Raw genomic sequence first — 10,037 nt, 5'->3', positions numbered from 1 at the left:
CTGCTATGATTGAAGGCTTCTTATGGTTCAGAGAAGCACAAAATTCACTGTTCAGAGTTTGAATCCACTCAGTAACAAATTTAGGTAGCAAGGTCTAACTAGTTTAGAGTCAAAACAACCATGAGTACCAAATCAGTTTGGGAAGCACAACACAATCAAAAATAATAGTGGAAGTACTGAGGCCTAACTTGACAGGACTGCTGTGTACAGGAGTAGTCAAGAGCTGCAGCTATGCTCAGAAGCCATGAAAGGCATGAAAACCATGGTGAAAATGAGCCACAGGGACGCAGGCAGGCACACACATGTAAGAGACCTGAGATGAAGCTGGAAAGTGTGCTGTGACAAACTGGAACACTGGAGAATTTTAACAGCAAGCTGCTAGTCAGAGCTGTCTTAAGATGTGCTTTGCATTGTGTAAGAATAGTAAAATCCTCAGTAGTTGCCCTATTTAGAAAGAAAACCTAGAAATAATGACTATATCCCTCAATCCATCTAACAATTTTTCCAGATCCTATCGCATATGCCATTACAAAAGCACCAGGCTAAAGTGAGTTCTTATGGGTAATACAAAGCCTAGCATATCAATTCAGCTACTTGTAAACAACTCTTGACTAATATCAAAGATATTGTCCTTGATGTCTCAGATGAAGGAATACAAGGAGTAGTAGGTGATACATTCAGCTCTAAGAATAGCCAAACATCTGTGAAATAGCCATGATGACTAGGATTGCTGAGAAAAAGACAAATGAATAAAGGAGGTGGGATAACACATCTAAATACTATTTTCTGAAGAAAATGATTGAAGTGTTCCAGGTAGACTTAAAACACATCTATGTATGATATACGAAACTGAATGAAACACATTTAAGATCATCTGGACTGCAAATATTATGTCAACTGTGTTATACATACATTGTTCACAAAAATTACCTTCACACTTCTGTTTTCAGAAGAAGGGCCTGTCTGGCAGAATGTCTTTTTTCTTACGGTTACATTAATTAGACCATGAAAAAAAAAAGAAAAAAACCCCACCTCTACAATTCTTACAAGTTTTGTAGATAAATCTCAGGCATACAAACAACTGTACCCCAAAAGGTTCATGTATGCCAGTAAAAAATCACACATGTGTACTGACTAATATGAAGTATCTTCTTCACAAGTAGAGAAACTCTTTCACCACTGCTCTGTGGTGGAGGGGCTGTGATCCACAAAGACTAGAGCACAATTGGTACTTCTCACATGCAAGAAGTAGGAGGGGTATGCAACATTAGAAGACAGCAGGTCTGGAGTACATAAACACATTACTTCTGTTAATTAAATTGTAGGGCCCATTACTACAGGATGTTGTGAAGGATAAATGGGTTCTAAAAGAGATTAGATGAACTCAGAGAGAACAAACACGTCTGTCACAGAACATTAAACACAACTATTAGGCTAGAGCTGGGTCATAAAGTATCTAAACAGTTGTTTGCTGAAAGGTGGTGTGATGAGCTTGAGAAAGCATCACTATATATGACCAGGTTGCTAAACCCTTTGCATCTATGTCTTCATTCAGCCAGAGACAGGATACGAGACTTGACAGACCCTTACTCTGATCCAAGGGGAAAGTTCTTTATCCACTGTTCCTTCCTCTGCTGAGGCAGGTCCACAACTAATGCCTTACTAATATTTTAATATCCTGTCTTGGTTCAAAAGATGATTCATTAAGATCTTCTAAATTCACTATAATACCATCTATAAGTTCAGAGATCTATTATTTTTTACAGTGAAATTTGAGGGATTTTGTACTAACTAAAATAAGGTCTATGTGTTTGCATTAAAAAACAAAATCACAGATACAGCATGACAAAACCACACTCTTGTTTCAGTCTTATGCCAAATAAAATAAACCCATCCTTAAATTTTACCGACTGAAATTGCATATATTTATATTAATCTGTTAGTCTGTGTATGTAGCTGAAGCATGTGAAATACAGCAAAGGCCTGGTTCAGGAGATTCCCTTGCTGACTCTCAAACAGCAAAGTTAATTTCATTCACGAGTTCCCCAAAAATGTCAAAATCTTATTGTTTGAAACCTGAATATTAACTTCAAAAACCCCCACCTGACTCAATTAAAAATTCCCCGAAACTCAAACCTTTTATTCCAATAATCTCTTCTCCTTAAGAAATGAAACATAATTTTTGTAAGCTGTTGAGCACACAAAATACCTGGTTATAAAAATTAGGTGATTTTTTTGTTTGTTCATTTAATTTTGTGTGGTTTAGTTGAAGCATTTGCAGTACAGCTGGAAATCTCTGCCTTCAGAAATCCATGTCTGCAGCTATGGAACACAGCTTGCCAAAGAGAGAAGACTGATTTTTAGAAACTTCCTTGGAAAAGTGGTCTAATTGCTGAGGAATGCAATTTTTAGATTAAATTGTTTTAAATTAGTATCAATAAAATGTTAATAATTCAGACATTTTATTTTTGCAAAACCAGTAACTTTATTAAACACAACAAATTTTGGTCTCCTGCACAGAAATGACTTTTCCACTTCCTTTTTTTTTTTTTAAAGTCACTTTTTCATTCTGATTGACAGTTTTGGCCATGAAAGCCATAGCCATAGAGTCATAGAATCATTGAATGGCTTGGGTTAGAAGGGACTTTAAAGATCATCCAGTTCCAATCCCCTGCCATGGCAAGAACACCTCCCACTAGACCAGGTTGCTCAGGGACTGAATCCTGTCTGTTCACTGACAGCCAAAACCAATACAACAAGAATAGCTGCGCATATTAATTTTGCTCCAACTCTAATGAACAAAAATACGCAGTTACACATGTTGTAAAACACTCTGCCACACACAGATGTATAAAATACAGCACCAGAAGAAGCACTGGAACAGGCTTCCCAAGGAAGTGGTAGAGTCACCATCCCTGCAAGTATTCAAAAAGCAAGCAGATGTGGCACTTAGTGATATGGTTTACTGGACATGGTGGAATTCAAAGGTTTGGACTTGATCCTGGAGTCTTCGCCAACCTTAGTGACTCTATGATGCTAAGACCCAGCATGATTTTTCGAATCCAGTATTTTGATAATGAATTGTATTATCATTCCAAGGGAAATTTTATGTAGACAAAACCCTTAAGTATTTTACAGCAAAGCACTTTTCATGTATGTTAGGACACAAAGACTCTGATTAAAGAGAGTCTGCAAATGAATCCAAGTTTCCTCAAGTTGCATTGACAATTTGGATAATTCTTCCAGTAGGTTTGGCTCCGATGAGAGAATCTTAAGGTGTAACTGAAAATGAAAACAAACAGTTAATGAGAAATAATAAAATTCAAAAGATCATTTCCCTCATTCAATTCTAATACTTTGCCTTCAGGAAATATCCCAAGTAAGGAAAGGACTCCTTTCCTTCAATTAATTTTCTCCATTGAATGTTGCCTCCCTTTGGCTAGTCTTTTCCAATCCATTCTTCTCCCACATATCTACTAGATGGAGTGAGGTAGCAAAATGTCTTAAATATGCTACTGATCTTCTAGGAAAAAAATCAGCTAAATCTTCTGCTTAGGCTGCTGAATCTACCCTGGTCACACACTTCTCTAGAGGAAAATTTTCTCCTTTTTCTGACCTGCATCATAAATTCCTCTTTAGGCTAGAAAGGCTAGACAGACGCCCTGAGGTCAATCAGGATTGTTATTTTAATTACCCACATTGCGTACAGCAAGAACAATGCCAGCACACTCTACACCAATACAGATGGATGATGTCTCTTCATGTAATAAAGAGTAACCTTGTTAAAGCAGAAGGAAAAGAAACCTTTTGATCTTTTAGCAATTATTACCACTTAATGGATGGAATAGTTATTTTCCAGGCTACAATTTAAATCTGGGAATCTTGCTATCCAGCTTCAGCATGAAATAGAGTAGGTTCAGTTTGGATATTAGGAAGAAATTCTTTACTACAAGGGTGGTAAGGCACTGGAACAGGTTGCCTAGAGAAGCTGTGGATGCCTCAGTATGACACATACATGAATGGTTATAGCAATGTTTCACCAGTAAACTGTAATTAATTCTTTCACATGTTTTCATAAATCAAGAGTATCTTCAGTACTTGTATATCAAAAAGGTTTCAATCTTCTGCAGAACTACTTTCTGTCTAAGTGCAAGTATTACTGTGCTTCATCACAATAATTTTCTAACTCACACAGACCTGGTAATCATTTCAATAGCTCTGTGATGCCTAACAGGTAACAGTTACATGGAAAGTAAGTCAGGCTTACAATGTCTAGTGCTAACTCCAACAAAATGTCTAATTTACTGTCCAACCATTGTGTATTAAATTCTTTCCTTACTTAAGACATAGCATACCTTAGCTTAACAATTAACAAACATTAAGAAGTTATGCATGTTAGAAAACAATAACAATTCTCAATAACGAATACTAGAATAAAACACCTGTCTGACAGGGTCCTGTTCACAGTATCTGGGTTTTTGCAAGTTTTTCCTGGCTACGGCCAAATGAGTTGCCAAATCTTCCAACAGATTCACTGAGACATTTCAAAACCGTTCCTAAACAAAATCACTTGAGATAATTCTTTTACGACACAACCATCATTTGAAACAAGACTAATAAAAATTTTTGTAAGAAACTTAGTACCTTTAAAAATAGTGCAAGGTATGCCTGAGCAAGTTCGAAGTTGTATTTCTTGTTCAGCATCATCCCAATCATTCTCAAAAAGCTTAGCATCACCTGCATCGAGCCACCACCTTCAGGGGCCAAACCCCGCAGTTCTATCTCAATATTAGATGGTCCCAGTCTTTTCAGTAGGTCAAGTGCAGCTTTATCTGTGTTAAAGCATTGAGGGATAAGTTATCAGCAACATTTGCAGCAAAGACACATTCCAAAATTCTTAAGCAGTGATTATGAATTTAAAGTTTATACTGTTTCCTTACTTTCTGTTTACAACAGAATGCCTTCCTGCCTTTAACTTACTGTCCCTAGAGAAGTACATCTCTGATAAGACAGATGCACTTTATCTGTAAGTTCATCTTGAAAAAAGTAAGTAACATCTTTGCATTTATTTCCCTTTTTCCCCTTTTACAAAATTTCTTATTACCCACTAAACATTGTCATTTTACATTGCTTGGCAGAAAGAATGGATATACTTGGGATTTCAAGCTGCTACTGTGAATAAACCCTGAAAGAGACATGGTGCTACTTTTACTAGGCACCTTTAATCTTATTGACACTAAGCAAAGCTGAGGATCACCTGGTGCACCTAATGTAATTACGACTTTTGTTAACTGAATTCCTCCTGCTTTTCCTGGGACCTTGTGGGTAGTGGAAAATCTTTTCCATGGTAGAAATACATTTAGTTTAAAAACTCTTTCCTTCTCTTCGTAAGTGTTCCTCCTCAGGATTTCTAAAATCCTATCCGATGATACATGAGAATTTCATGCCTTTACTTTAAAACTAAAGAAGCAAAAAAATGTTTGGTTGCAAATGCAACCGATGGTGAGCATGACCATTTTAAGTGACACAGCTTGTTAACTTACATTCATTAGTGCTCAGGGCTTCTTCAAGATGAATGTAGAAATCAGATTTCTGTGCCAGTACTCCAAGGTTTACTACCTTTGACTAGACCATAAAAGTATAAAAGAGTGCACATGAATATGAAAACATATTTTTACAACTTAGTTATTTTCCTAGTGACCCAATAAAAGACTTTGACAAAGAAGCATTAATGGAATGAGGTAAAACACATACACTAAAGTCTTAGGAATTTCACTCAGCACTAAAAACCAGTAAAGATTTCTTATAAAATATACTAGATAAACACAATTATACTGATTCTTGTTTTTACCTGTGTATTATTTTCTTCCTCTGGTGGAATGTATCGGGGTATAAGACCAGGAACAGTTGGGATGAAGAAAGGTGCTGACTTCGGAACTTTTGGTGGCTCTTTGGGTTTATTTTTTTTCTGTTAATTAGATATTTATATTAAAATCACCATCATCATCATCATAGTAAGAATATGTAGGAGTATTTTATTTTTGTCAAGACCTTTACTTTTAAAACACTATAAAAACTCTGAAGACTAACTGAAAAGTATTACATAGGTAAAAGTCTTACTGGTAAATATGAAGACACAATTTAGAAAACAAATAAACCCTCTCCCAAACCTCAGGGATTATAAAAAGCACTATATGGCTTTCTACAGCAAAAACTTGAAAAATACCAGTGCAGAGGGTTCAAATTTTATCAAGAGGTAACACATCTCACAGAACAAGGGTAAACACATCTAGCTGTTTGCTATTTTTTTTTCCACAGTTTTAGTACCTTGATAACATCAAGATTGAGAAGGTTTTTCCACCTTGATTCTGGTAATGAGGAAAGGGTCACCAGCTGCTCTCCCAGCTGCTCAGGTGAGACATATTCTATCATTTCATCATCTGGCTCTTCATCTCCTGACACATCCACATCTTTCAGGAACAGATATCGTTTATGAACATACATACTTCATACTTGTGTTTTTTAAAAATAAACCCCAATATTATTGTTTATGTTGCAATTTTTGAATTACAAATGTGTAACAGCTATGAATATAGATGCTTGCATAATGTACAGCTGAAAACCTACAGAAACAATCTTGTTAACCCTATGAAATATTATGTTTAAATTAAAAAATTATAGCTAAAATGCTATAGTTGCAAAGCTATAAAATCTTTCCAATTAAATACACAGAATATTCACGACCTCATCACAGCTCCTCATAGGTACAACTGAAGCGGAACATAAAAATAAAGAAAATCGCAATATTAAAGTACAACATCCCAAAACAAAAGTTATGTCTGTCATTGGATTTTCTCTGGACTTCCTGTGTGTTCTTGACCAAACATCTCTACCCTCCCTTCTTTTAGCAAAATATTACATGGCTAAAACAATGAATCTAACAGAAAAACCTACAACAACAAAGAAATGTAAATCACTAAGAGCTCTGAGCATCTAAACAGGAACTTTACATTTGCTAAAGACAGGAATTGGATTGAAACCTTCAGCCAGAATCAGGATAAAAACGTTCCAAGTTTTTGGATGAAATCCTGTCTCTCTAATTTAAGTATCTAAAATAAGTGCTTAATAAAGCAGTCATCAAGCATTTTCCTCACTCCTTTAGTGGCCAATAGCTGGGTGTGTTTCTCCTCCAGATGGAGATGTAAATGCAGGCTCTGCAAAACTCGGGCAGACAAGATCTCCATCTAGAGGACCTCAGAAGTAAAATCACTTCTATTAAATGTAGCTAAAATGCCATTTAGGCCTCTCCTTCACTGGGAACTTAGACAGGCAGGGTTAGCTGAACTGAATTCTCTTGCCAATGAGACAACATAGAGCAGTGACTCTACTGCAGCATACAAGGGAGAGAAACAAGTTGTGAGGCAAATGGAATAAAGAACAGTCTCCTTCCCGTTGCCAGACAGTACCATTAACTTCAAACTGACCTCTCAAATGTGAAAACCTAAGGTATTTACACAAGGCCGGGATTAAAGGAAGTCAGCAGATAGCACTATGTTTTGCTGCCTAAAAAAATCTTCTTGAAGATGTTGAGATCATCACAATGTAATTCTTTATGTCTGAACACAGAAACATGAGTAGATTTTAGTAAGTAGTATTAGCAGATGAGTAAGTATAAAAAAATGGGAACATCTCAGAGAAAGAATGCTAAGACAATGAGTTTGTCACTGTGGGAGCAAGCCATGTTCTATTTGAAATATAAAAGCAAACTGAAAATAAATTATGCGTTCATCTGAAGATTACCTTGCTCAGGGCAGGTGCTAGGACATGTCACCAAAGAAGGTTCATAATCTGCAGGAAGGGGCCGTAATGACACAAGTGAATACAGAGAACGGTTTGACCTGAAAAATAAAACAGACATTTTAAAACCAATCTTCAAGTGAATGGAAACAAGTACTTTAGACATGATTTTTACTGCAGTCTAATACTATTGCACTATGGCAATTCACCAGGGTCTACTCAATGTTAGTTTTTCTCATGTACCAGTAGATAAGCAAGAAATGTTACATAGCAAGAGACATCACCTGAAAATCTGAAACATAAGGGTTGTGGTGAAGTATTATTGCAAAGAATATTTAATACGTATGGCATTATGATGTGTGATTACTTCAATCATTGCCAGCCACTGCACTTAATTGAAATTGCAAATTTGCCTGTCTAAAAAGTTTGCTTTGTACTTAATATGTACAGAATCACAGGATCATTTAGGTTTGGAAAAGACCTCCATGATCATGAATTGCAATCTTTGAATGATCACCACCCTATCAGCTACACCACAGCAATAAGTGCCACATCCAGTCAGTCATTTTTTGCACATTTCCAGGGATGGTGACTCCATCACTCCCCTGGGCAGCCCCTTCCAATGCTTAACCACCCTTGCTGTGAATAAATTCTTCCTAACCTCCCTTGGCACAGCTTGAGGCCACTTCCCCTCATCCTCTTACTGGTTGTCTGGGAAAAGAGCTCGACTCCCACTGGCTATAGCCTCCTGTCAGTGAGTTATAGAGTGATGAGGTCCCCTCAAGCCTCCTTTTCTCCAGGCTAAACACCCCCAGCTTTCTCAGCCTCTCCTCACAAGACATGTGCTCCAGGCCCTTCCCCAGCTCTGTTGCCCTTCTCTGGACTTGCTCCAGCACCTCAGCATCTTTCTGGTCATGAGGGGCACAAACCTGGACACAGAATTCCAGGTGTGGCCTCACCAGTTCCCAGCACATTCTTCTTTCAGAGAATTGCAGGGCAGAATTCTTAGCAAATTGTGTTCAGGTTTGGAACACACACAGAAGTTGTTGTGGAAAATTACTTTTTCTATCAATATAAACCAGGGCTAGGTAAAAGCATTTGTCATTATTCACAAGGAAGCACTTCCACTTAACCACAGGAAGGTCTACCAGTGGAACACTCCTCAGGTAAAACTACAGTCAACAGATGTAACCTGAAAGATCTATCCATTAAATGAAAGAGACAAAAACCTCAAACCACTTAATGGTGTGTTAACTCCAGTACTGGACCTAAGTGGTCATTTGCTAAAACACGTTATTTCTGTGCTCATTTATCACTAACAAAGAGAAATAATAACAACTTTCAAATACTGCTCACAAGTCTCAGAAAACACAGTATAGTAGGACAAGAAAAGCACTTCAGAAAGAAACACTATTTGAACAAAGACATTTCAAAATGGGTAAAAAAATAAATAACAGTCAACGAAATGCTTTACGAATAGCATAAGAGGAATTCTTAAGAGTAAGAACGAAACATTTAGAAAAAAGAGATAATTTAATTATCAGAATAAGTATCTTAACTGCAGAAATGTCAAGATTTACAAACCACAGCAATACAGAATACCTATCTTAATTAGAACCAGGGATAACAGAACACTGAAGATGACACTTCAAAGAGCATTTCTCTACTTGCAATACAGGTGATTAAAAGAATTCTTTCCCATCTGAAATTCTGTGCAGAAACAGATGTATTACATACTCACCACAAATAAATTCCAAGATCATCTACATGTGCTGAAGCTAGAAAATCTCCTGTAGGGGACATAGTAAGGCTCACAGCTGCAGAGTCTACCAAAAAACAATCTATGAGGCTAAGGAGAAAAACACAACAAAGAAATTCTCAGCAAGATTAACTTGTTTATCTATGCACATTTGAATTACAGCCGAATGCAAACAGGACACTGGAAGCATCAACACAAACCAGAATATTAGAAGTATTCAACAATATTATATCAACTTAGCAAGTGAACAGCACTGTGCAACAAACCACTCATCTCTATAAAATTATCTACAATGAGCTCAAACTGGCACCTCCTTAGACATCCACATTCTGTGGAAAATGTGGTAAACCATCTGCCCAGATTCAACTCCTGATAACTAACACTGATCTTCTCTGCGGATGTAGATTTTGGACTTCCAGTCAGCCCCATGTTGCTCTGACCTCATCATTAAATGCTCTGCCATTAAATAATTCCCTTTCTC

General features: G+C 36.9%; 1 protein-coding gene across 1 annotated transcript in view; it reads right to left on the bottom strand.

Moving 5' to 3' along the window:
* Positions 1 to 2,451: 2,451 nt before the first annotated feature.
* The window catches only part of WDR36 (WD repeat domain 36), a 29,475-nt gene continuing 21,889 nt past the window's right edge, over positions 2,452 to 10,037 (bottom strand). Inside the window, exons 17-23 of the mRNA XM_071581139.1 lie at positions 9,539 to 9,646; positions 7,801 to 7,898; positions 6,328 to 6,470; positions 5,852 to 5,968; positions 5,544 to 5,625; positions 4,645 to 4,832; positions 2,452 to 3,282 (exon numbers count right to left, since the gene is read on the bottom strand). Of these exons, the coding sequence (XP_071437240.1) occupies positions 3,133 to 3,282; positions 4,645 to 4,832; positions 5,544 to 5,625; positions 5,852 to 5,968; positions 6,328 to 6,470; positions 7,801 to 7,898; positions 9,539 to 9,646 (886 nt within the window). The 3' untranslated portion in view covers positions 2,452 to 3,132. The remainder of the gene's footprint in view (positions 3,283 to 4,644; positions 4,833 to 5,543; positions 5,626 to 5,851; positions 5,969 to 6,327; positions 6,471 to 7,800; positions 7,899 to 9,538; positions 9,647 to 10,037) is intronic.

The sequence above is a fragment of the Pithys albifrons genome, chromosome Z (genome assembly GCF_047495875.1).
Source record: "Pithys albifrons albifrons isolate INPA30051 chromosome Z, PitAlb_v1, whole genome shotgun sequence".
Classification (NCBI taxonomy): Eukaryota; Metazoa; Chordata; class Aves; order Passeriformes; family Thamnophilidae; genus Pithys; species Pithys albifrons.
Note: the sequence above shows the minus strand (reverse complement) of the source record. Positions and strands in the feature narration are given on the sequence as shown.